Source organism: Leuresthes tenuis, unplaced genomic scaffold (assembly GCF_036924035.1).
Source record: "Leuresthes tenuis unplaced genomic scaffold, fLeuTen1.0.hap1 SCAF_18, whole genome shotgun sequence".
Lineage (NCBI taxonomy): Eukaryota > Metazoa > Chordata > Actinopteri > Atheriniformes > Atherinopsidae > Leuresthes > Leuresthes tenuis.
In genome coordinates this window covers 1,517,741-1,544,365 of record NW_027325372.1, presented here as the reverse complement: position 1 = coordinate 1,544,365, position 26,625 = coordinate 1,517,741, and the positions used below count along the sequence as shown (strand labels likewise).

Genomic DNA, 26,625 nt, shown 5'->3' with positions numbered 1-26,625 from the left:
GGCAGTTCTCTAAAGTCAACACCATTAAAACTGAAAGTGACTAAAAGGGAGTTCTTTATAATGCTGCAGACACTGAGCTGATGTTCAGGTTGTTTTTACTAGAAAAGGTAAATATGTGGTCAATTTTAATTGACCATACTGCTCCAAAACACGTCAAATTTGAAATAAAAACAGTTTATTGTGCAGTAAACTGAATTAAAGGAAATTTAATGGGTTTTCAGCTCTCATCAGCACCTCAGCTCCTCCCTGAAAGCGGCTGTTTGAGGCAGCAGATGGAGAGTCGACAGGAGGAAGCAGCCAGTGCGCTGAAGCTGAGCCCGAGCAGCATCTCACTGCTGTTTTGTAACATGATCAATGACCTTACGTCCCTTCAGGTCCTTATTTCCTGACAGGCTCGCTGCCTTTTGTTCCCCTCACTGCCTCTCACTGTCCTCGCCTCAGAAGCACCAGATCTAATTAAGACGTGTCTCTTTTCCTGGAAGGTTTGGCGGCTGCAGTAGTCTCTGCTCCTGCAGGATGGCACCGTGATTAGAATCTGAGAAACAAGACCAGCAGCTGCCAGATGGATGAGTTAGAGTCCTCTGATTGTGTTTCAGAGCCTCTGAGTTATAAAAGTCTCTGACGGTGAGCGGTGCTGAGGCCTTTCACCAAGTTATCACCAAAGATGAGACTCAGCAGATAACTGTTGGCAGATTGGAAGAGTTACTCAGATAGTAGCAGGAGGTAATGTTAACATGGCCCATAGCATCTCCAGCTAAAAGTACTCATGCTGTAAGTTTCTGCCTGTTCATCCATCTGCAGATCGGTCCAACTGTCCAAAACCAACACGATCTGTAGTGCTCTGCTCATTGTTGAGCTCATCACGCGCACAACTCAGCGTATCTCTAACAAATGGAGATCTGGCTTCAGAAAAAAAGATCTCCTGAAGCCTCATCCAGCGTCCTCTAAATGATCAACAATCATTATATTCAGCGGTGTAGCTTCTGGGATCGCATCCACCTTCTGTTTAGCTTCTGGGATCGCATCCACCTTCTGTTTAGCTTCTGGGATCGCATCCACCTTCGGTGTAGCTTCTGTTTAGCTTCTGGGATCGCATCCACCTTCTGTTTAGCTTCTGAGATCGCATCCACCTTCTGTTTAGCTTCTGGGATCGCATCCACCTTCGCTGTAGCTTCTGTTTAGCTTCTGGGATCACATCCACCTTCGGTGTAGCTTCTGAGATCGCATCCACCTTCTGTTTAGCTTCTGGGATCGCATCCACCTTCTGTTTAGCTTCTGGGATCGCATCCACCTTCGGTGTAGCTTCTGAGATCGCATCCACCTTCTGTTTAGCTTCTGGGATCGCATCCACCTTCGGTGTAGCTTCTGTTTAGCTTCTGGGATCGCATCCACCTTCGGCGTAGCTTCTGGGATCGCATCCACCTTCGGTGTAGCTTCTGAGATCGCATCCACCTTCTGTTTAGCTTCTGTTTAGCTTCTGGGATCGCATCCACCTTCGGTGTAGCTTCTGTTTAGCTTCTGGGATCACATCCACCTTCTGTTTAGCTTCTGTTTAGCTTCTGAGATCGCATCCACCTTCGGTGTAGCTTCTGTTTAGCTTCTGGGATCGCATCCACCTTAGGTGTAGCTTCTGGGATCGCATCCACCTTCTGTTTAGCTTCTGTTTAGCTTCTGGGATCGCATCCACCTTCGGTGTAGCTTCTGAGATCGCATCCACCTTCTGTTTAGCTTCTGTTTAGCTTCTGGGATCGCATCCACCTTCGGTGTAGCTTCTGTTTAGCTTCTGGGATCGCATCCACCTTCGGTGTAGCTTCTGAGATCGCATCCACCTTCTGTTTAGCTTCTGTTTAGCTTCTGGGATCACATCCACCTTCGGTTTAGCTTCTGTTTAGCTTCTGAGATCGCATCCACCTTCGGTGTAGCTTCTGTTTAGCTTCTGGGATCGCATCCACCTTCGGTGTAGCTTCTGTTTAGCTTCTGAGATCGCATCCACCTTCTGTTTAGCTTCTGTTTAGCTTCTGGGATCGCATCCACCTTCTGTTTAGCTTCTGTTTAGCTTCTGGGATCGCATCCACCTTCTGTTTAGCTTCTGTTTAGCTTCTGGGATCGCATCCACCTTCGGTGTAGCTTCTGTTTAGCTTCTGAGATCGCATCCACCTTCTGTTTAGCTTCTGTTTAGCTTCTGGGATCGCATCCACCTTCGGTGTAGCTTCTGTTTAGCTTCTGGGATCGCATCCACCTTCGGTGTAGCTTCTGTTTAGCTTCTGGGATCGCATCCACCTTCGGTGTAGCTTCTGTTTAGCTTCTGGGATCGCATCCACCTTAGGTGTAGCTTCTGGGATCGCATCCACCTTCGGTTTAGCTTCTGTTTAGCTTCTGGGATCGCATCCACCTTAGGTGTAGCTTCTGGGATCGCATCCACCTTCGGTGTAGCTTCTGTTTAGCTTCTGGGATCGCATCCAACTTCGGCGTAGCTTCTGGGATCGCATCCACCTTCGGTGTAGCTTCTGTTTAGCTTCTTTATTCGTATAATAAAGAAATATACTTTAAAGACACTTTTAAAGACGCTTTAAAGAAATAAATACAGGAGTAACACTTTAAAAAAGGAAGAAATGAAGAATATTCCAATTAAAAAAAAAACTCTATTTAATGTATTTATTTAACCATTTCTATATTATTGTATTCACATTGGATTATAGCCGCCTCCATAGCTCTGGACCGGTTTCAGTGGAAGGTGAATGAGTGAGTGTGTAACCCTGATTAAGTGGGTGGAGGTATTAGAGGTTACCATCAGCTGTCATTAGCTCAGATGTTCCCACAGAGATGAGGCGTCCTCTCTCACAGCCATCAGACCCTCGTTTTCAGCCACATTAAGCTGCTGAGCTGACTCACTGTTATTTTTGCCTTCAGCTGCTAACACAAACTCGAGCGGGCTGATTACAGCATGCGTGTTGATCCAGCCAGCAGCTCTTCACCAGCGGTGACGCTGCACAAACTCTGTGGTCCAGCTTTGTCGTCCTCTGTAAATATTGGTGATTTTCTCAGCCTCCTCTGTAAAACCCTCAGAATTCCCCACAATGACTAAAGCAAAAGTAAAGCAGAGGAAGCTTCCTCTTTTCAATGCTCAGAGGTCGAAGTCACGGACAGGGCGGCATCACTCAGCCATATGCTGATGTAATTTAACGTCTGACTCATTGTTTATGTGACACAGCAGGCATGGTGACCCCCCTGGTTTAACCCCCCCCCCCCTGCAGGCTGTTTCTGATCACAGCTTTATCCGTCGGTGTCAGTCAGTAGGGTCACCAGCCGGCTTCGATGGCACAGTTTGACTTTGAGCACAGAAACCTGCAGAAACTCGGCTCGTTCTTTGGAATATATATAAATATATATATATATATATATATATATATATACAGCCATACAGTATGGCAACACCAGCCCAGTGCACAGGGACAGTACTGAGCTGTCAAAGATCCTGAGGGGTTTCCCTGAGCTCTAAACTCTCCAGAGGCCGATGTGATGGGATCATAGCATCTCTGGGAAGCAAACCCAATACACAAAGATCCTCTCCACAATCCACAGGGCCCAAAGGGTCCTTTGATAAGGTCCTGGTACCAAATTCTCAAGGACACCTTTTGACTGGTCAGAGCTCTGATGAGGAGAGCACACACTATATTAGACAGGTGGTGCTAATGTTATGGCTGATTGGTGTGTCCATATATCCACACACACACACACACATATACATATATATATATATATATATATATATATATATATATATATATGATTTGATGGAGGAAGCAACAACGAGCAAAATCAGAGAAAAAATGTCTAAAGTTTGGGAGCATTTCAAAGAAAAGAAAAGAGAAACTACTGAACAGTGTGTCCATTGTAAAAGCCAGTTAGCTTAGCACGATAGCACAACATCAATGCTACAGCATCTCAGCAGAAAGCAGCCAGCTCACATATCGAGTCCACTGAGCGGAACAAACACAAGGGAACGTTAGCATTTTAATGGAAATCATTCGGTTTGTTTGCTGAGAAGGAAGCTAGCAGAGAACAGAAGGAAGCTAGCAGAGAACAGAAGGAAGCTAGCAGAGAACAGAAAGAAGCTAGCAGAGAACAGAAAGGAGCTAGCAGAGAACAGAATGAAGCTAGCAGAGAACAGAATGAAGCTAGCAGAGAACAGAAGGAAGCTAGCAGAGAACAGAAGGAAGCTAGCAGAGAACAGAAGGAAGCTAGCAGAGAACAGAAGGAAGCTAGCAGAGAACAGAAGGAAGCTAGCAGAGAACAGAATTAAGCTAGCAGAGAACAGAAGGAAGCTAGCAGAGAACAGAAGGAAGCTAGCAGAGAACAGAAGGAAGCTAGCAGAGAACAGAATTAAGCTAGCAGAGAACAGAAGGAAGCTAGCAGAGAACAGAAGGAAGCTAGCAGAGAACAGAAGGAAGCTAGCAGAGAAGCTGAGGCTTGCGCTGGAAGGTAGAGACACTTTTCCATTTCTGTTCCGTATTTTACTTTTTTTTTTAGACACAGTTTTCTTCAGTTTTAACGAGACACAACAAAACAGCCAATCAGGACTACTTTATCCAAGCCTGTGATTGGTTGGTTTTGTGACACATGGAAGCAGATGAATAAAACTGTTCCATGATGGGTCAACAGGAACACGAGTACATTTTCTGCTTGTTCAGGACTGTGCCACAGATATTATAATAAAGCATAAATGTGTCACTCAGAGGGTTCAGTTTGCGATCACTTAAGTTTTCTCAATAACTTTAAAACTAAAAAAAGTGGTTTTTCTCTTGATTAATCAGTTATTTAAAGTCTCAAAAAACCCTTTGATTAAATGTTCAAATCACATTTCCCCCAAACTTATCTCTAAAAATGTTCAATGTTTGTTCTTACATCGAGTTTCCAGTTCCAGTGCATCCAGGAGGAAGACAAATACCTTAATGTTTGATCAGTTAAGGCTGATTTAGTGTTAAATTTCCAGGATTAAACAGCCAACTCAAGCTGAACATAAACTTCCTCAGAACAGCCTGAACAGTAGGAGCATTATGTGGCTTTCACTTTATACAGAGAAGGATATAAGATCTAAAAAGGCTATTTCATCTCACTTTGTTCACACTGCTGATCATAACTTTTAAGTTTTAAACTTTAAACGTTAAACAACACGTGATTTAAATCATATTTTAGTGAAAATTGGGGAGAATCTGATCATTGAGTAACTGAAAACAAAAGAAAAGCTGAAAACTTGCAACTTCACCCTGAAAAAGGAAGCGAAAGAACAGCTGCAGGATCAGAAGTCACTCCTCCTGGTTAGTGAGCTGTGAGGCATCTAACCCCCCCCCCCCCCCCCCCCCCTCCAACAGGGAGGGAGGCCGGGGGGAGGATCCCCTGGAGGTGCCGGAGCTGGTTTCAGTTACGTCAGCCGGGCCCTCTCCTCCCCCCTTACCCGGGCCTTACAGGAATTCCCCTCCTCGTCACATTATTCTGAGGAAACCGCAGGCAACGCCCCGCCCCGCTGCTCAGCCACAGCTGATAGGGCGGAAACACACACTTGTGACTGCTTGTGTTGACAAGAAGAGTGTGTGTGCACTTCTCTGTCGAGTTCCCAAACAAAGGGAGTCGCTGAGAGTTTGTCCACAAAGTCCTGAGTGAGAAGTGAACATTTTGTCCTGCAGAGTGAAAACTGTCCCGTCGTGTCCTCCTCGTCCACATCTCAGCTCCCGGAGTCAAACCGAACAAAGACAGGAAGCAGTCGGCGACTGTCACTCACTCAGGGCGCCACAGTAACCAGCAGGGAGTTGCCGGTGGGACAGCTGAGCCCGAGGGATCCACTTTGTTGTTTCTGTTGAGCGCGTCGTGGATGTTTGGGTTTGATGAGCCTGCAGGACTCTGCTCTGCAGCAACACGTTGATGAGTAAGTCCTGAGTTACGTCTGGAGTCTAGAATAAATCTCACTTGTACTCGGGGCTTTAGTGTTGTGCATCAAAGCAAATCAACCAGGACTAAGTATTAAATGCAGTAACATCAGGGCTGTAACTTCCATATATACCAGTGTTATTATTGTGGAGTCTTCCTGCTACTCAGTTAGAGTCGTGTCAGTTAAAACCACCTGTAAGGATTTCTCTAAAGAAGCAGTCTGAGATTTAGGCAGACATGTTTTTCATGTTTAATATTTACCTTGAAACAGCTGGTGCTTACTTTAGCACGATGACTGAAAACACCATCCTCCATGAGTCATTATCAGGCAGAAAGACTCCCTCAGAGAACACTTTGGAGCCGTGGGCGTTGGTCATCGAAGGGCATCCTTGTATTTCACCAAACAAAGGGCTAAACTCTTTTTTAATTTCTTTTCTTTTTATCACGACCAGTAACTTCCTGTGGTCTCTGCTGGTGGCGCAGCCTTCCCAGCTGGAAGATTATCTACCAAAAGCAATAAAATCCAACTTTAGTCATCAAGAGAAGAAGTTAGCTTGGAGCTAGGCTAGTGGTTTCCTTCAGTTCCCAGTCTTTATGCTAGGCTAAGCTAAGCCAACTGGTTGCAGACATCCTGCACAAACTAGACCTGAACACATGAATCTGCTCAGTTGTTGTGAATTTCTAACCTTTTACTACCATTAGAGGTATTTAACTTTGAGCTAGGCTAGTGGTTACCTTCAGTTCCCAGTCTTTATGCTAGGCTAAGCTAAGCCAACTGGTTGCAGACATCCTGCACAAACTAGACCTGAACACATGAAACTGCTCAGTTGTTGTGAATTTCTAACCTTTTACCACCATTAGAGGTATTTAACTTTGAGCTAGGCTAGTGGTTACCTTCAGTTCCCAGTCTTTATGCTAGGCTAAGCTAAGCCAACTGGTTGCAGACATCCTGCACAAACTAGACCTGAACACATGAAACTGCTCAGTTGTTGTGAATTTCTAACCTTTTACCACCATTAGAGGTATTTAACTTTGAGCTAGGCTAGTGGTTACCTTCAGTTCCCAGTCTTGATGCTAGGCTAAGCTAAGCCAACTGGTTGCAGACATCCTGCACAAACTAGACCTGAACACATGAAACTGCTCAGTTGTTGTGAATTTCTAACCTTTTACCACCATTAGAGGTATTTAACTTTGAGCTAGGGTAGTTGATTATCTTCTTTTCCTGTCTTTATGCTAAGCTAACTGCTTGGTGGTTGCAGACTTCCTGTACTTAACATGAACATATGAATCTGATCATTTATTGCGAACCTTTAATGACACGAAAGCACAACAAATCTCAACAGCAAGAGAAGGAATAGTCAAGGTTCAGTCTGAAGGATGTTGTGACATCTACTGGTACAAACTGCAAAGTGGAACTACGTTAATATCCCCAAAGAGGCCTGATCTGGAGCCTCTGTTTTGTTTGTTTGTTTGTCTGTGGTTCTGGTAACTTGTCAGAGGGCCAAAGAAGGCAGATTTAGATCTATAAACTTCTCATTCTACAGCCCAGTTTAGTCATTTAATTCAAAGTGACTTCCCAGTTAGGAACAATGCTGTAGTTTAAGTTAATTCAGAAACAGAATTAAATCAGTTTAAAAGACAAGTGGAACCGGTTCAGAAGTCCAGAGTCATGCTGAGTTAGGATGTTAGAGGTGTTAGGAGAGGATGTGTTCCCTGAACAGTCCTCAGAGGGACGCCCTGCTCTGGCAGCAGCTGGTAGCTGCCTCCACCATCATGGAACCAGTGAGAACAGTCTGGACTGAGGCTGCCTTGTTTGTGGGGACGGCAGAATAAATGAATGTGTTAAAAGAAGACGCCTGGCTGCTTATATGACGTCGTTCGTGCTGTAAGTTAACAGAAATCCACCCTACTTCCTGTCTCCATGATGCAATCTGAAAGACAGAGAGAAGTATTAGTATTTTTATTTAGTATTCCTGTATTTACTCTTCACTTTGGGTCCTCCTTACAGAAGTTAACAGCCAGTAGATTTCTGTTGTTTCATACTGAAACTGAAAGTATGTTTTCGTGTAGTAACTGCTCACATCTGCACACTGAAAAATCTGCCGTGATGATAACACCAAGATTAAAACCTCTTTTCAGGGCGTTTCCGTGCATGTGGTCGATGGTTAAAAGCTCCAGAGCAGCTGATAACCGGAGCTTCTGCCGCTTTAAGGCAACAGTTTAAAAGCTGATGCAGAGTTTACTTCTCAGTTGCGTTTCACACGCTGCTCCGTGTCGACACATCAGAAAAGCAGAAGCTGATTCTGACTCGAGACGCTGACTGGACGCAGTTTGACGTGTGGCTCGTTTCTACTTCCATTTTTTTTTGATGAAGTGGGTGTTTGTGCTCAGCGACTGCTTCACGTCTTCAGCTTTCTGAGTTCAGAACAAATCATGCTGTCGCAGCTTCTGTTCAGCTTCTCTGCAGCTTCTCTTCAGCTTCTCTGCTGCTTCTCTGCAGCTTCTCCGCTGCTTCTCTGCAGCTTCTCTTCAGCTTCTCTGTAGCTTCTCTGCAGCTTCTGTTCAGCTTCTCTTCAGCTTCTCTTCAGCTTCTCTGTAGCTTCTCTTCAGCTTCTCTGCAGCTTCTCTGCAGCTTCTCTGCAGCTTCTCTGCAGCTTCTGTTCAGCTTCTCTTCAGCTTCTCTTCAGCTTCTCTGTAGCTTCTCTGCAGCTTCTCTGCAGCTTCTCTGCTGCTTCTCTGCAGCTTCTCCGCTGCTTCTCTGCAGCTTCTCTTCAGCTTCTCTGTAGCTTCTCTGCAGCTTCTCTGCAGCTTCTGTTCAGCTTCTGTTCAGCTTCTCTTCAGCTTCTCTTCAGCTTCTCTGTAGCTTCTCTGCAGCTTCTCTGCAGCTTCTCTGCTGCTTCTCTGCAGCTTCTCCGCTGCTTCTCTGCAGCTTCTCTTCAGCTTCTCTGTAGCTTCTCTGCAGCTTCTCTGCAGCTTCTCTGCAGCTTCTCTGCAGCTTCTGTTCAGCTTCTCTTCAGCTTCTCTGCAGCTTCTCTGCAGCTTCTCTGCAGCTTCTCTGCAGCTTCTCTGCTGCTTCTCTGCAGCTTCTCTGCTGCTTCTCTTCAGCTTCTCTGCAGCTTCTCTGCAGCTTCTCTTCAGCTTCTCTTCAGCTTCTCTGCAGCTTCTCTGCTGCTTCTCTGCTGCTTCTCTTCAGCTTCTCTGCAGCTTCTCTGAAGCTTCTCTGAAGCTTCTCTGCAGCTTCTCTGCTGCACTTCAGCTCACAGGAACATTATTTTATTCCATTAATGTCTGAAAAGCTTTGAAAACAAACCATCACACAGCATTTAACAACAGAGCTGATAAGTTGATTTATTGATGATCAGAAATTGAATCTGCGGCTCCTCTGATGAAACATTAACACTTTAAACAGTAAACTGAAGAATTATTGGCTCATTGTATCAGCTGATCTAAAATCGTCTTGTTATTGGTTGAACTTTTTAAAGCAGGCCTGTATTTGCCTGCGCTTCAGGATCTTTCACCGCTGCTCTCACCTTCCTCCATTTGGACGGTTGATTCAGTTTTAACTGATTTCTGACACTTTGTGTGTAAATCTCTGTTTCCAACCTGTTTTCTGCACAGTAAAGTGTGAAAACAGAGACTCTGTTGTTTATTTCTGATGAACTGATAGTTGATGAAGGGAGTTGTGTTTGTGTTGAACTGTTTTCCTGCAGCCGACACATGGTGGTTGTGTTTTTGGGCTCATTTTGAAGTGTAGCTCCTCATCTGTCTCCACTGAGCTTGTCTCTCTTAGCCGGATCCATCTGTTACCTCCTGTTAGGTTTTGTCATCATTTTTATGATAAATGAAGAACGAGTTAAAAGAAACAAGGATGAACATAAAGGGAGAGACGATCATTTCAAGTCTAAGTTGGAAGTTTGATCCATCAAATGTGTTTTTCAGAAAACTGAGGTCTTAATAGATTCAAGTGGAGACGTTTTAAAGGCAGCGTGACACAAGTGTGCACGTAACACGTGCACGTAACACGTGCACGTCACGTGGCACTAATGAACATGAAGGAAACGACGCCATCAGTCAGGATCACAGATGTTTAAAACCATTAAGGTTTCTGGAAAAATGTTTCACTAAAACTTTAAATTTCTCAGCTTTTGAGAGGTTAAACTAACAGCTTTCATTGCAGATTATTGATCAGTTTGTGTCTTTTTGTTCAGGCTTGTTGCATCATTTTGAACGGGTTCATCCTGGAACGTCCAGCGTTGTGATGACTAACGTGGGTGTAGCCTTTAATGTTCTCTGTTTTTGTTGCCACACATCTGATCATCCTGTTTAACCAGAGATTTTGAAATCTGACTTGGGCCTGGTGAGAAGAAGACCTGCTGTTCAGTTAGTATCTGAGGCTGAGGATTCAACCTGATGCTTTACATTTTGACTCCACTCTTGTAAGAACTTTAGTTTAAAGCAGGAATGTAGTTGTTAAACATTTCTACCCTGATGTGTCTGTTGGATCATGCGTTAGTGTCACTCGTCTGCAGATGTAGCTGATGATTTATGGCTGATATTAGTGACCAAATGTATGTTATCAGAGAGGCGCAGTGAAAAACATTGACGACCTTGTTAGAGTGGGATGGAACGTATCAGGCAACAGTGAAGATTTTGTCCTTGAAATGTTGGAACAGAAAAAACTGGCGAGGATCTGAGCGACTTTGACGAGGTCGTGGGTCGCAGCATCTTCACAGCTGCAGCTTTTGTGGGATGTTCCCGGGCTGCAGCGGTCGAATCTGCAGGAGAAAGGTTCATGTTGTCTGATCCTTAGCTGCTTTTTATGTAGTGCCATAAAATGAATATCATCATAATCAGGCCTGCAATAAGCGATTATTTAGGTAATCAAGTAATCTGAAGATTATTCCATCGATTAATCAGATGAAAAATACTTTTGCAATAATAACTTTTTAAAAGAGAAAAAAGACGTTAAGGTGTCTTAACGTGAACCATTCATTGTTTTTGTTTTTATGAAAATGCAACAAATTTAAGTGTTGAACTGGATGTAAAAAGAACAAAACCAAGTTTTAATGCCATAAAGATTAATTTTAAAGAGCAGAGTAGTTCTGGTGACATTTAAACAGAAATTAGCCACTATTTGTCCAACAAATCTCTGCTAGCTTCCTTCTGTTCTCTGCTAGCTTCCCTCTGTTCTCTGCTAGCTTCCTTCTGTTCTCTGCTAGCTTCCTTCTGTTCTCTGCTAGCTTCCTTCTGTTCTCTGCTAGCTTCCCTCTGTTCTCCGCCAGCTTCCTTCTGTTCTCTGCTAGCTTCCCTCTGTTCTCTGCTAGCTTCCTTCTGTTCTCTGCTAGCTTCCTTCTGTTCTCTGCTAGCTTCCTTCTGTTCTCTGCTAGCTTCCCTCTGTTCTCCGCCAGCTTCCTTCTGTTCTCTGCTAGTTTCCCTCTGTTCTCTGCTAGCTTCCCTCTGTTCTCTGCTAGCTTCCCTCTGTTCTCTGCTAGCTTCCCTCTGTTCTCTGCTAGCTTCCTTCTGTCCTCTGCTAGCTTCCCTCTGTTCTCTGCTAGCTTCCCTCTGTTCTCTGCTAGCTTACTTCTGTTCTCAGCTGCTTAAAAACATGTTTCTGACTCAATTTAAAGTACTTTGACTTTTATTATCACATGCTCCTGGAGGCTGAGACAGCACAGTTCTTCTTCTTCGGTTTCCAGCCCTGAACCACACTGATTTGCTCTGAAGTCGTTTGACATTTTTGTGGGATTTTGATGGCGTCTTTGTGACCTCTTAAAGAAAAGAATGTGCACGGCTGTACATGTGCACGGTTTTTATGACAGCGGTGTTACATCCCACAACTATAGAGGGAGCTAAAGAGCAAAAATGTGCCAAATTCTCCTGTTTAGAAGGCAGGTGGTCATAACGTTATCGCTGTTATGACCTTTAGCCGTCTTAAAGTAGCTGCTTTTAATCACTGGAGATGCTAAAATTACCCAGAATTCATTATTAAAATGAGCAAAAAAAAGAAAGCGTCTTAACTAAATAAGCTTAAAATCCTTCTCAGTTTCATAATTATTGCTCAGTATGTTTCCAAATATAAATAATTGATATTAAGGTGCAGAATTTCACATGAAAATATAAAAAACATAAGACTAAAGGAGACAAACATAAAAAAGAGGAGCCGTTTTCTGCGTTTGGACGTCGTCTTCGTCGGTTCCGAACGCAGAAATTAAACGTGAGCGGCTCTAAAAGAGGTGGAGGAGCTGATGTTCGCTCCGTCCTGCACCATCAGAACCCACACACACATCTTCCCACCCGCAGGCTTCTCGTTATATCAGTTTTTCACAGGGGTGCCCACGCAGCCCCGATAATCAGTGGCCTCCAGTCGGCTGCTTCCTCCACCTCCAGCTTCCTGTGGGGGCAGCAGCTCGGTACAGATCAATACTTCAGCTGTTCGCTGCAGCTTCATCATGAAGCTTCATCTTCGTCTTACTGTCACCATGAGAGCTAAACTCTGTCCATGTCGGGTGTTTCTGCCTCAGCGATGCATCATTAAACGCCTGCAGCCGCTGTGGAAGCAGTAACTTTAACTCCAATCGGCTTCTCCTCAGAGCGGCGGGATGTTTAGCAGTCAGCAGCTGATCTGAAGGCTGCAGAGGAAGCAGGACGCAGTGCTTTGCTTCAGAATCCTCCCTGCTTCACTTTGATTCAGCAGGATTATCAGAGCTTCTGACTCAGGTCGAGCCCTGAAGTGTGAATGATCTGATCTGGAAGCTCTCGTCCTCCTGCCTGTGATCAGAACCTCTTAATGTTCAATGCTCTGAGGAGGATGCACAGGCCGATCTTTGTTGGAGTCTTTCAAATTTGCAGGAATTGTGATGCTGATGGTAACCCTGACAACTGTTTACTGCAGCGGCCTTCGGCCACAGAAGAAGAGTCTGATTTCAGACCAGCAGAGTTGTGCAGAGCGCCGGCTGCCAGCTGCTGTTTGGCGATGACATCACGGTCTCAGGGCAGAACGGCTGCTTCTGAGTCTGTTTGTGAAAGCGTAATTACATGAAAGTTAAACTCACAGCTGGGGGAGCTCAACCTGTTCACCAGAGCTGCCGATTAGTCTCTGATTCGGTTCACGGAGCGGCTGCCTTCCTTCAGGTTTCTGGTCTAGTTTCTGATCACACATAAAAACTTTCCTCTTCTGCATCTTGTTTTCATGCTCAGAGAGTCTGATCAGCCAAATACCGACGACTGATCTCTTTTAGTTTTGACAGAAATACTTGTTATTGTGATCCAATCAATGGCCCAACAAGCTGCTACTTTAGTTTAATCGATTTTTTTCATCCTTCGGCTCTTTATCTGGTTTCTAAACTGTGAGAAAACATCGACGTGGCTTCTTTTTTTCACAGGAAAACACTCAGTTTTCACAGAGAACATCTGAAACCGTAAAGCAGTGACACGGGATCAACGTGCCGTATTGATCAGCTATCTGTTGAGCAGCTAATGGATGAATTTACGAGTCACTTTGTGCTGTCGGCTCCTATCGAGCTGGAAAATGTCTGTCAGACAGCGAATGCATCAGCTGGGTGGGGGCAGCCTGCTGATGGAGAAGCTGCCGTTACATAACTGTGGTGAAGAAGAGGGCAGCTGCCGACTCCCATCTCGTCATCTTCAGCCCGCTCAGGCGTCTCTCCTCCTTCCAAACTTTCCCTCTGACCTCATCCACCTCCATTTGTCCGGTTCTGACCCTCCACCCGTGGCGCAGGATTCGTGTGAACTCATGTGAGCTTGGCTGCATGCTTCAGACATCAGTGTGTCAGGGTCTGTTTTGACAACACCCCCCCTCACACATGACTGTCGTGCATATGGCCGTCACTGATGGCGTCCGTTTGGCATTTGGAGGCGCAGCGGGAGCTCAGGCCGGCAGCTCCATCTGTGTCATGTGATCATCTGTCAGACGCCGTCGTGCGGCGGTGGGATTTCGTGTTGTTGCTCGCTGGAAATGACGGCGCAGGAGATGCAGCCGGATCAAAGATGGCGAAGCCATCAGGTTGTGACGCTGCATCAGGAGACGTCAGGAGGTCTCTGATCAGAGCGAGAACGCCGAAAAACATCAGAGGCTGATGCAATTCAGCGCAACGACAGGAAATAAATCAGTGGAAATAATCAGTGTTTGTGGGAAAAATCCCTCAAACTTTAAACTGTTTAAGATACAGAAATACTGATTCAGTTAAAAGTTCGTTCTTCTTCTGAAACTTGATTGATGTTTTAACTGTAAAGTGTGTTTTTAACATATTTCAGTAGAAGCCAGTAGATTTTTTTGGACTTTATTGATCATTGTTCAGTAAATGAAGGGGAGGAAAGTCGTCCTCATCCAACCTTTTGGAAAACTCGGGCTCCTCGGTGAGGCGTCCTCAGGTGTAAGCAGCAGGTGAAACTGCTCCAGTACGGAGCCTTGAGGGATTCCACCGTCCTTCAGAGTGTCAGGGTTTGGTAAAAAAAGGTTTATTTCCAAACAACAGGGAGCAAAAGCAAGAACAAAAGAGCCGGATTCAAAAGTACTTAAACGTGGAGGAAGAAGACAAGACTATGGGTAAATAACAAAAGAACTATGAAATTACTGTGGCTATGGTGGCAAAAACCCTGACTTAGGCAAAAGGTTGGTGAGGATTCTGCGATGACTGAAAGCAAACCAGGAGACTAAATACTGTGGGAGTGATAAATGAACGAGGTGAGAGAGGAGAAACAAGACAAGAACATAACCTGAAAACTCAAGATTAAAACAAACTGTCAGACTGTGACACAGAGCAGGAAGTGATGAGTTTATCTGAGTGCCGGCTCCGTCAGGTTCAGGTTACTTTGGTGATTTTGGAGCTTCGTTAGCCTTTAAATATGTAGCTGAAGGTGTTTTCTGTGGCACCAGCAGCAGAGTTTCCACATCTGTAAACTGTTTTTGACTTTTGTCTCACGTTCTGATGGTTTCCAGCTGTTTCCAGACGGCGTGAGATTAGAGTTCAGGTTGTGTTCCCCTGATGTTCAGGGTGTCATTCAGCATCTGGGTTCCTGTTTGTGGCTCTCTGCCAGCGCAGTCAGCACCTTCTGGGGTGGATCCAGCGTCCCGACCGGTCCGATAAGCTCTGATGAGCTCGGCTCGCTGTGCTGCTTTCAGGAAGAAGCTCAGAGGATCCTCTCTGTTCGGAGGAATCCCGTCACGCCGCTTTTGATGCCAGGAAAACACAGAGGTTCCTTTGTTGATGCCAAGGCGTTCACGTGGTCACTTACGTGTAAACAGAGCCCAAACGCCAGCGCATAGCCCAGTCCGCTCAGTGTGGCGCCTAAACAAACGCCAGCGCCTCCTCGCGTGTTTTGCTCGCCGTGTTTCTGCAGGCAGGAAGCGTCTGTTTGCAGAACCGGGGCTGGGTTCTGTTGTGTAATCGCTGGCGTGCGCCGGGACCCAGAGTGAGACGGAGAAGGGTGTGTCTGTCGTAACGCTCATGATGACATAATCCATAATCTGATCTCCCAGCACGCCGCCGTGCATCTTTTCCACGCCTCGGTCCTGCAGGACTCATCCGGCGCCTGTGATGTCATTCGCACATGTGGAAATATCTCCTGTTCGCACCAGGAGCCGCTTTACGTGATGAAGGCATCGAACACGTGACTCGAAGGCCCGAGTGGACTGAATCTGGGTAGAACTGTACCACATTTAAGATTATTCTTTATTGTAACTACAGACTATGAAGAAGTTCTCCAGCCTCCAGACTTTTATCTTCTCTGGGCTTTATGATTGGAGGGAGCAGCTAAAGATCCTTCTCCTGCCTCCAGCTGGTCCAGAAAGCAGCAGATTTTACTCTTAAAGCTCACCTACATATCAGAAATGTGCCTTCAGAAACCCTCGACCTGCACCAGGAAACAAGGCATCAGTGATCATTTCTTATTGGTATTCATCTGGCTTCGTCCTTTATTTATTTATCTGTTTTATTCGTGAACATTTGACCTTTTATTCCCCTGAATGTTGAACTTTTGGGCCCAGTTTCCTGTCTGTCGGAGAACTTTAAACTGTTTTTAAAGGTGTTCCATGAATAATGTTCCTCAAACTTTTCTCCTCTTGTGTTTCAGATAAAATTGAAGAAGCGCAGAAAGAGCTGAAAGACCCCAAAGCGTCACAGAAAGGTAAGAAAAGAGCTTCACATTCAGCATCTGGACGGAAAAAAGGAACAAAACAGCTGGAAAATATTTTCCACTAAAAGCACAAATCAACAGTAACTGCTCAGTTTCACCGTGTTTACATGTCGAACGTCAGTGATGGTGCAGATTCAGCCGCTCTGGGTGGAGCTTTTACAGGGTTTTAGATGAGTTTTTGCTTTAAATTTGATCTGAAAACGATAAAGAAACATTTTGATGTGAAAACCTGAATTTCTGACTTTCAGGTCTGAGAATTTTAAGTCAATGTCTGAGTCGTACCACAGTGGACTGCAGCTGGTATGAGGTGTTTGTGCTGATATGCTGTGTTTGGTTTCCTCCAAACTGCTGCTGTGCATTAGGACCAAACATCTCCACTTTGCTCTGGTCTGTCCAAAGGACATTGTTCCAGAAGTCTTGAGCTTTGTTCAGATGCAGCTTTGCAAACCTAAGCTGTGCTGCCATGTTCTTTTTAGAGAGAAGAGGCTTTCTCCTGCAGCCCTTCCAAACAAGCCATCCTTGTTCAGTCTTTTTCTAACTGTGCTGTCATGACCTTTAACCTTTAGCATGCTAACTGAGGCCTGTAGAGTCTGAGATGTAGCTCTGGGCTTCTTCACCTTGGGGTGACCTTTAACCTTTAACATGCTAACTGAGGCCTGTAGAGTCTGAGATGTAGCTCTGGGCTTCTTCACCTTGGGGTGACCTTTAACCTTTAACATGCTAACTGAGGCCTGTAGAGTCTGAGATGTAGCTCTGGGCTTTTTCACCTTGGGGTGACCTTTAACCTTTAACATGCTAACTGAGGCCTGTAGAGTCTGAGATGTAGCTCTGGGCTTCTTCACCTTGGGGTGACCTTTAACCTTTAACATGCTAACTGAGGCCTGTAGAGTCTGAGATGTAGCTCTGGGCTTTTTCACCTTGGGGTGACCTTTAACCTTTAACATGCTAACTGAGGCCTGTAGAGTCTGAGATGTAGCTCTGGGCTTCTTCACCTTGGGGTGACCTTTAACCTTTAGCATGCTAACTGAGGCCTGTAGAGTCTGAGATGTAGCTCTGGGCTTCTTCACCTTGGGGTGACCTTTAACCTTTAGCATGCTAACTGAGGCCTGTAGAGTCTGAGATGTAGCTCTGGGCTTCTTCACCTTGGGGTGACCTTTAACCTTTAACATGCTAACTGAGGCCTGTAGAGCCTGAGATGTAGCTCTGGGCTTCTTCACCTTGGGGTGACCTTTAACCTTTAACATGCTAACTGAGGCCTGTAGAGCCTGAGATGTAGCTCTGGGCTTCTTCACCTTGGGGTGACCTTTAACCTTTAACATGCTAACTGAGGCCTGTAGAGCCTGAGATGTAGCTCTGGGCTTCTTCACCTTGGGGTGACCTTTAACCTTTAACATGCTAACTGAGGCCTGTAGAGCCTGAGATGTAGCTCTGGGCTTCTTCACCTCGGGGTGAACTTGCTGGGACGTCCACTCCTGGGAAGATTGACAGCTGTCCTGAATGTTTTCCACTTGTGAATAATCTTTCTCTCTGTAGAATGATGGACTCCAGATAGTCTGGAAATGGCCTTATAACCCTTCCCAGACTGATGGGCAGCAGCAGCTGATTCTCTGAGATCATTGCTGGTGTCTTTCCTCCTTGGCATCGTGTTAAACTGACAGAACTCCTGCTTTTATAGAGCTGCTCACACTGACTGAGGATCAGTTAATCAGAGCATTGATCAGTTAATCAGAGCATTGATCAGTTAATCAGAGCATTGATCAGTTAATCAGAGCATTGATCAGCAGCTGCTGGCTGCTTCTTACCCTCTTAGTTCCTGTGGAAGCATGAAGGGTTCACTTAGTTTCTCACTCACTGCTTCTGTGTTTTGTTTCAGTTTTTGTTCATTAGATACTGACACGTTTTTTTTATCATGTCCTGAAACGTAAAACCTGATCAATGAAAGAGGATCTACTTTTTTGGGCTGCATTACAAAACAAAAACACATTTAGATGAAAATGAAGCCAAATAAAGTAAAACTGCTTCTCTGGATGACTTCTGGCAATAGCAGCTGCCTGTTTAAGTGTGAAAAAGTGAATAATCAGAGAAGAACAGATGAGCTGCAGGTAAACATGTAAATCTCAGTAAAAATCTGTAAAACTGGTATGAAAATGTTCTAAAGTTCCGGGCTGCTTCTTACCCTCTTAGTTCCTGTGGAAGCAGTGAGGGTTCACTTAGTTTCTCACTCTCTGCTTTTGTTTGGTCTCCATAAATAATGACTCAGTGTCATTTTAACAGCTGATGAGGAACAGATTTCTGATCATGTTCTGACTCGTAAAACATTAGAATGAAACATCTTTTCTGCTGGAAAACGCTGCTTCTGGTGTTCTTGTGGCTGAGGGTTCGTAGAGTTTAGTTGTGTTTGTGCAGCGATCGTCTGAAGAAGGCAGATAAACGTTCCTTCACTGCAGGGTTAGTCGAAGGTTCAGTTTTAAAGCTGGAAGTTTGTCCCTTTTTTCCTTTTTTGGGACGGTTATTTTAGGAGGGCGTGTGTTTGTGGAGAACATCTAATTATGCCAGTGAGCCTGAAGGAACCCTGACTTCATCGTTGGGAAATACCACCACAAGCCAGGAAAGTGTGACACCGCAGAAGTTACGCAACACCTCTTATGAACAGGGCCTGGATGCTTTAAAAACACTCAGAGGGAGCGAATCAGCCCCATTCTGCTCGTCCATGTTTCAGAAAAACGAGGAGGAAGACTCAATTGTGTCCTTACGTAATGAAGCGTGGGCCTCTGTGTGTTAGGATCCGTCCAACTCCAACAGAACAGCGTAGAGATGAGCTCGGTTCAGTCGTTACGCAACTCTGTCAAACGCCCACAAATGCTGTTTTAATTCAGATAATCAGCCAGAGACAGCAGTTTTAAAAGCAGTAAATTAGCATAAAGATCATGTGATGCTGAGATAACAGCTTCAATGTGTCTGAAGAAAATAACTTCAGGCCCAAATATCTCGTTATAAATATGAATCAAACTATAGTTTGTTACATCAAACACATCTGAGCTGTGCATCTGTCAAAGAAACAATCAAAAGAAGTTAAAAAAAGGTTAAAAAACATTCGAATCCTGAGTAAATCTGACGGGTAACAGTGAGGGAAGTTTTATTTGCTCCAGATGAGGTCACCTGAAGGACAGCAGAGCCTCTTTAATTCTGCAGCAGAAACAAACATTTTAGTTTGGGAAGCAGGACAGAAACATTTTAAGTGACCTGCGGCTGCTTTTAAAGGCTCAAGCTGTCGGTGCTGCAGAGGTTTGGTGTTTTCAGAGCACATCACACCCAGAACATCGTCTGAGGTTAAAGAGAATTAAAGTAGAGCGAAGTCGTGCGTCTGCAGCTTATTGGAGGCTTCGACCTGGTCGGTGTCACTAAATGTGCAATTTAAAACAAATGTGACGCCATCAGTTAAACTTTAGAGCATTTTCACACCTTTTCCATGAATCTGAACCACTTCCACAGGCTGGAAGATAAAGTTAAAGATAAAGTCATCCTCAGGCTGCCGGTGGGTCGTTTTTGTTTTATTGTTTCTTTCCTTTTGGGTTTTCTTGGCAGTTTATAACCAGCTTAGAGGTGCATTACCGCCAACTAGTGGACTGGAGTGTTCTCACAGCCGGTTCTGTACATTGGATCGAATGAAAATGTCTCTGCTGATCACTGAGATCAACATTATCGTCCAGCCCAAGTTATTATCATGTGCTTTTACTCCATGAAGCCGAGCCAATCACAGGCTGAGCTTCTGACTCAACAACAAGGAAGTGTCTGGAGCTCTGACAGTTTCAGTCACCATAAGGCTGCTATAAATGCTTTTAATTGTTGACTGGTCCAGTTCAAAATGTCTGTACTGAGCAGACTTTACACTGAAGTTTAAATCAGGTGAAAAATTACATGTAACATCCAGTTCATTAAAGTCCAAATGAGTTCAATTAAAAACAGTAGCTACAGAAACTTCCCTTTGATCCCATCCCCTGTCCTGAGCGTGCACGAGCGTGCACGAGCGTGCACGAGCCGACTGTGGGAAGAAAAAACTCCCTTTTAACAGGAAGTGGCAGAACAAGCTTAATGTCGAGGCCTGGTTGGTATTTTTAAACTTATTACAACCAACAGAGGGACCCATAGATCAGCTGTAAATGTTAAAATCCGGGCCGGTTCGGGTCAGTTTGACGGGAACTTGTGTGAGGATTAACTTTGTGTCTCTGTGTCCACAGTTCTTTCTGATCGGAGGGCGGTGGACAACATAAAAGGCCTGAAGAGGAAGAAGATTGTTGCAGAGAATCAGCTGAAAAAAATCCCCAAATCTCCAGTGAAAAAGCCCCTGCAGTCGAAACCATGTGACGCTGCCCCCCGCGAATCATCATCATCCAAGGAAACCGCACCGCCCTCCTCCTCAAACAGTCCCGCTCACAATCCCTCGTCGCCCGGCAGGAAAGAAGAGCCACAACATGTTCAGCCAGCTGCAGCATCCCCCGACGAGGGGTCGAATTCCTCTGATGCTGAGGGGGTGAAGCAGGAAGCGGCGTCTTCTCGGCCACCTTCACCCTCAGAAGGTGACGAGAGCTCCCAGACTACCGCCAAAGAGTCTCAGCAGAAAGACAGGAGCAGCCCGGAGCCCAGCTTTGAGGGAGAGTCCTACCACAGCAGCGCTCCTCTGGATGTCCTGCTGAAGGCCATGGAGCCGGACTTCAGCACGCTGGCTGAGAGGAAGAAGCCTTCACAGGGTAAAGCAGCTGCTGCTCTTCATGCTCAGCCCAGCGGGGAAGTCGCAGCGCTGCCAGCGGTCAACGTCGGCCTCCAGACCCAACCGCCCCACATGCAGACCTATTACATCGACAAGCAAGGCAACTTCATTGGTATCGCAGCAGCTCTGCAGGGAAGCGTGCAGACGAGCACGCAGGGCAGCTCGCCGCTCGCCGCACCACATTTCATGCCCGTCACTTCCAACCCAGAAAAGCCCAGCTTGCACATGAACTTTAACAGCGGACCGCCTCCTATAACTCACGCTCCGGCTCCCTCCGGCTGCAGTGCTTTGCCACAAAGCCAACCGCCTGTCGTGCACACATGCCAGTCCCTCGCCGCCAGTGTTCCCAGCACCATTCAGGTGCCGGTCACACCTGGCAGCAACCACGTGCAGATGACCACAGTCATGAACTTTGGTGCTGAGCAGGTCTCCAAGGACCAAAAGCCCAAGAAGCCCGGAAAGTACGTGTGCGAATACTGCAACCGGGCGTGTGCGAAACCCAGCGTGCTGCTCAAACACATCCGGTCTCACACGGGAGAGCGACCGTACCCCTGCATCACCTGCGGCTTCTCCTTCAAAACCAAGAGCAACCTGTACAAGCACAAGAAGTCCCACGCTCACGCCATCAAGCTCGGGCTCATCGCACGCTCAGAGTCCGGAGGTGGCTCGCTGTCTCAGGAGTCCGACAAAGCTGCCGGAACGCACTCTGAGGCCGAGGACAGCGGGGACAGTGATGAGGAGGGCAGTGCTGCCGACCTGGACCCAGATTCCTCACCAAGCTGCACAGCAGCGTCGTCTGAAAACAGTTTACAGAGCGCAGGTACAACCTTTGGCGAGGCGGACTCGGTCAAATCGGCGCGAGTTCGGAAGGCTCAGGAGCCCAAGGTCACAGCGGCACTTCCAAAAGTGGTGGTGTACCCGGTGAACGTGTCTCCGCTGAGGGCGGACAGTCCCAGGGTCACGGGTGCAGCGCCCGAGCAAGCCGCCGCACAGCGCCAGCGGGAGTTCCAGACCGCCAACCTGAGGTCGAGCATCACGGTCCTGTCATCTCTGAAGGAGGTGGACGGTACGACTGCGTCGCTGGACGCCGTGAGCGAGGACGAGGACCAGCAGTGCAAGTCTCCGCTGCTGGGTGGCCACGCTCAGCTCCAGCGGCAGCAGGCCACCGACTTCTCTCAGCAGCAGCAGCCCAAGTGTCTGCTCAGCCCCCGCAGTTTGGGAAGCACAGACTCCGGCTACTTCTCTCGCTCTGAAAGTGCAGATCAGGCCATGAGCCCCCCCAGTCCTTTCGTAAAGATAACGCCACCAGTAGACATCGACAGTGCCAAGAATGCTCTCCCCAGCGTCCCTCCTGTGGCTTCCACAGTGATGCATGTAGCAGCCGAGCAAAGGTCGCGGCCCGCGGAGAGACAGATGCGGCCGCCGTTAGAGGCCAGCGCGCGATCTTTGGAGGAGCGCATTTCAAAGCTGATATCTGACAACGAGGCGGTGGTGGACAACAAGCAGCTGGACAGCGTGAAGCCGCGGAGGACCTCCCTGTCCAGGAGAGGCAGCATCGACTCCCCTAAATCTTACATATTCAAAGACTCGTTTCAGTTTGACCTGAAGCCGATGGGACGGAGGTCCAGTTCCAGCTCAGACATCCCCAAGTCTCCCTTCACCCCCACAGACAAGTCAAAGCCAGTGTTTCTCCTCTCTGTTCCTGCTCAGTACCCATCCATGGACTGTCTGCCCATTACCAGGAGTAACTCTATGCCGACCACACCTGGACACTCTGCTCTCCCCCTCAACGTGGCTCCCATCCCCCACCCTCTGAGGGTTTGTCAGTCATTTGATGACAAAATCAGCACCTTGAACAATGACGTGTTCTCCTCAGCGCCAGCGACCCCGAACCCTGCCTTACATCCTCGTACTCTGGTGAGGCAGGAAGCCGTGGAGGACTTCTCTACGAGCGAGGGGCATGGCCTGCCCACCGTTCGCTCCATGGATGAAGGCTACCACGGGCCGAGCAGCTCCGCAGAACTGATGCAGAGGAGCCGGTCGTTTGAACACAGTCAGGACAGAAGCAAGAAGCCTCAGCAGAACAAAGGCACGATGTACGAGTGCGAAACGTGTCGGAACCGGTACAGGAAGCTGGAGAATTTTGAAACCCACAAGAAATTCTATTGCTCTGAGCTCCATGGTCCTAAAAACAAGCCTGTGGCTGTTAAAGAAGCTGACCAAGACGTTTTCTACGTCAACATGCAGCAACACGTTGTCCCAAGATCGACGAGCGGCTCAGGGACTCTGGACCATCAGACGTCAATCAGGAAGAGGCGGAAGATGAAAAGCGTCGGTGACGAGGATGATCAGTCTCCAACTGACACCATCCCACCATGTTCGGTCGGTTTTGAGCCTCCGACAGGCAGAACGTTTCCTCAACACGCTCTGATAGTCGACATCCAGCCCAAAAACGACCAGTCGAAGCTACCTCAGGTCCAGCTTGTAGCGCGCGGGATGAATACCGCAGATTCCAGACTGTCGCCGATACGAGAGACTCAAATCAGCAGCTCGAATAAGGCCGACCTGCAGAGGCAGGGCAGCGGCACTTCGGTCATCAGACACACCAACTCTCTCAGCAGACCCAACTCGTTTGAGACGGAGTCGGTTGACAGGGTCTCCCCTGCTGAGAATATGGAGAAGGATACGCCGAACAAACCCAACAAAGATGGACCAGCGGGGGTCTCAGCCGACACCTACCAGGAAAAGATATCCAAAACCACCGGACCCGAGTACGGAAAACAGCGCAAGGATCAGAGCAGCGACGGCACAGTCAGTGCAAACTCCACCCCCGTCCATCAGTCCCGTCTCGTTCGTCAAAGCAACATCCAGGTTCCTGAGATCCTGGTCACCGAGGACTCTGACCGGGAGCACGAGGCGCCGACCACGGAGCCGGCAGACAAGCCTGCAGATCAGTTCAGCTGGCCTCAGAGAAGCGAGAGTCTGTCAAAGTTACCCGCAGAGAAGCTTCCTCCGAAGAAGAAGAGGATTCGTCTGGCTCAGATGGACCACTCCTCCGGCGAATCCAGCTTCGAGTCCAGCCTGTCGCGCAGCCTCAGTAGGGACAGCAGCCTCTCTCGCTGCTCCAGCATCTCAGCCTCTTTTGACAGAGATGAGCTGTCCCGATCTGAGAGTCCGTCCAGAGGGGAGGGTCCTGGTAAAATCCCAGAGCCTCAGGGTTTGCCGGCAGCCTTCAACACCCTCGGCGTGCCTGGAATGATGAGGCGAGCTGCATCCGAGCAGATCACCTGTACTCAGCCCTCTGTGGAGATTTCGTGCGACTACCGTAGCAAGTCCTTCGACTGTGGCAACGTGTCTCCCAGCAGGTCTCTGTCACCCGTTTGTCAGCCAAAGACTGGACAACGGTCTCAAGTTACCCAGGTGCCGCTAATCGAGAGAAGGCGGGGGCCGTTGGTGCGGCAGATGTCTTTAAAGATCAGCCCAGAGAGTCAGCAGCCAATCCGGAAACCCTTCGACAAACCTCTCATCAGCTCCTTTGCTCAGAGTCGATCGCAGCAGATTCACATTGCCAGCAGGCGCCCGGTGGCTCCGCCTTTCGTCCTGAATGCAGCAGAACCGCCGCTGCAACACGACGAGCAGATGGTGCAAAGCATTAATCTGGGCAGCCCCACTCAGCAGCCCCAAGTCCACGGCCTTCCTCACCCCTGGCATCAGAAGTCGAGGGTTCAAATTTGCCAAAAGATACAGCCGCCACTCAGCCAGATCTCAGTCTGTCGAGAGAATGTCCAAAACAAACTCACGGACTCTGACGAAAAGAAATGCTTCGTGCCCAAATACCAACTCCAGTGTCCGGCTCTGAGGGCCAGTCAGACCTTCTCCTTCTCCTCAGCTCAGATAGCTTTGCCAATATTAACAATCCCCATCGCCAAATCATCAGAGGTCATCCAGAACGTCTACGTTGCCAGTCAGCAGGCCTCGGAGGCTAAAACGCAGACCGTCGTCTTCTCTGGCGAGCAGCAGAGGGACTCGTTTGATCAGAGCCAATCAGGTGCCGTTCCACTGCCACAGATCCTGATCACGCACGAACAGATGCATCCTGCCGGTAAAAACAGCCTGTCGTCTGCTCACAGCGGCGAGGCCGACGCCAAGAAGGACCAGGCTCCGTCTCTGGGGTCGTTACACTGCACACAGAAGCTGGCCTCGGTCACGCTCTGTCCCCAGCAGGAACCCACCGCCTCCAGCAAACGCATGCTGTCACCTGCCAACAGCCTGGACATCTACATGGAGAAGCACCAGAAACGGGCCAAAGACGAGCACGGCGTGGCCTGCCTGACCGACGGCAGATCGGTCAGTTACCTCAGTTCAAAGATGTCCGAAGTGACGCGGCAGCGGAAGCTGATGCTCGTCAGGCAGGTGTGCACGACGGAACCGGTGGACAGTCCCATTGAAACCGAAGCCCCGCCTCTGCCTGACATCAAAGCAGATGTGGAGAAGGACTCCGAGGACGTTAAACCCATGTCCCCAGACGGCGCCGGGCTGGAAAAAGAAACGGGAGCTGGGACTCATGAGCCGGCAGGATCAGTTCTGAACGCCACACCCAGGAGTCAGGTGACCTCCAACAACAGTCTGAAAGCCGAGGAGCAGAGGTGGACCCCGGCCAAGTCCCTGATACGACCCTCCAGTTTCCACACAGGTCAGGTCAAGCTGACCACGTCTGTGTCTGTGGTGAACACAAAGGACAGCCACCGCCTGTCCTTCCCCAGCCTGAAGACGGCCACCACCTTCACCTGGTGTTTCCTGATGAAGAGGAAGCCTCTTCACGTCCCACAGGCCGACCTCAAGACCTCGGCGTACGCCGCCTGGACGCTCAGCCCCAACAACCCCAACCCCCTGGGGCTGCCCACCAAGGTGGTGATGTCTCTGTTCGACTCCAAGCAGAGCTCCAAGAAAATCCACTACACCTCGGCCATAAGGACCAGCGGGAAGTCGGACCTCCTGTCCTACTCCGGCAAGCTGAAGGACGTCATGCCGAGGGTGAGTTTCCTCAACAATCTCTGCTGCTTCACCTCACCCTAACCCTAACCCACCTTAAATCAGATCAATAAATCCATCAATGCCTCCTCCTGCAGGTGCCGGTAACCCAAAAGTCTGCGCCAGCTGAGAGCAGAAGTAAACTGCAGCCAGAACCTCAGACCAGCAACGACTCAGAGAAGGAGGCGGCGCCGTCTGCAGAGCCGCGGCGGGTCAAAATATTCGATGGCGGGTGAGCTTAGAGGTGCTTCCTGACTTTCCTAACTGCAGGTGTTGATGTTTGACCGTGTGACTCCACAAACCCACAGATTCAAGTCCAACGAGGAGTACGTGTACGTGCGCGGCCGCGGGCGGGGGAAGTACATCTGCGAGGAGTGCGGCATTCGCTGCAAGAAGCCCAGCATGCTGCGCAAGCACATCCGCACGCACTCCGACGTGCGGCCGTTCCACTGCGTCCACTGCAACTTCTCCTTCAAGACCAAAGGTCAGAACCCAGCCCACAACCTGAGAGTTTACAGACTCTCTGTGACATTATCTGAAATCTAAACGCTACCTGGTGATAAAATGAGGGATCAGAGAACATTTTGAGCTTAAAGTTGCACGTTAAGCTACTCAGAAGAGATAAAGTCTTTATGACTGAACCTGATTGGACGGAGACAATCAAACTGTCTGAGTTTAGACTCTCTGTGACATTATCTGAAATCTAAACGCTACCTGGTGATAAAATGAGGGATCGGAGAACATTT

The 26,625-nt window shown here is 47.8% G+C and overlaps 2 protein-coding genes across 4 annotated transcripts in view; both read left to right on the top strand.

Moving 5' to 3' along the window:
• The window catches only part of LOC140275682 (probable ATP-dependent RNA helicase ddx6), a 436,375-nt gene that overhangs the window by 231,882 nt on the left and 177,868 nt on the right, over window positions 1-26,625 (top strand). The gene's annotated exons all lie outside the window — the stretch shown is intronic.
• hivep1 (HIVEP zinc finger 1) overlaps window positions 1-26,625 on the top strand; it is a 61,228-nt gene that overhangs the window by 30,292 nt on the left and 4,311 nt on the right. For all 3 annotated transcript variants that reach the window (XM_072371181.1, XM_072371182.1, XM_072371183.1), the window contains exons 3-6: window positions 16,018-16,071; window positions 20,319-25,882; window positions 25,978-26,111; window positions 26,188-26,363. In XM_072371181.1, the coding sequence (XP_072227282.1) occupies window positions 16,018-16,071; window positions 20,319-25,882; window positions 25,978-26,111; window positions 26,188-26,363 (5,928 nt within the window). The remainder of the gene's footprint in view (window positions 1-16,017; window positions 16,072-20,318; window positions 25,883-25,977; window positions 26,112-26,187; window positions 26,364-26,625) is intronic.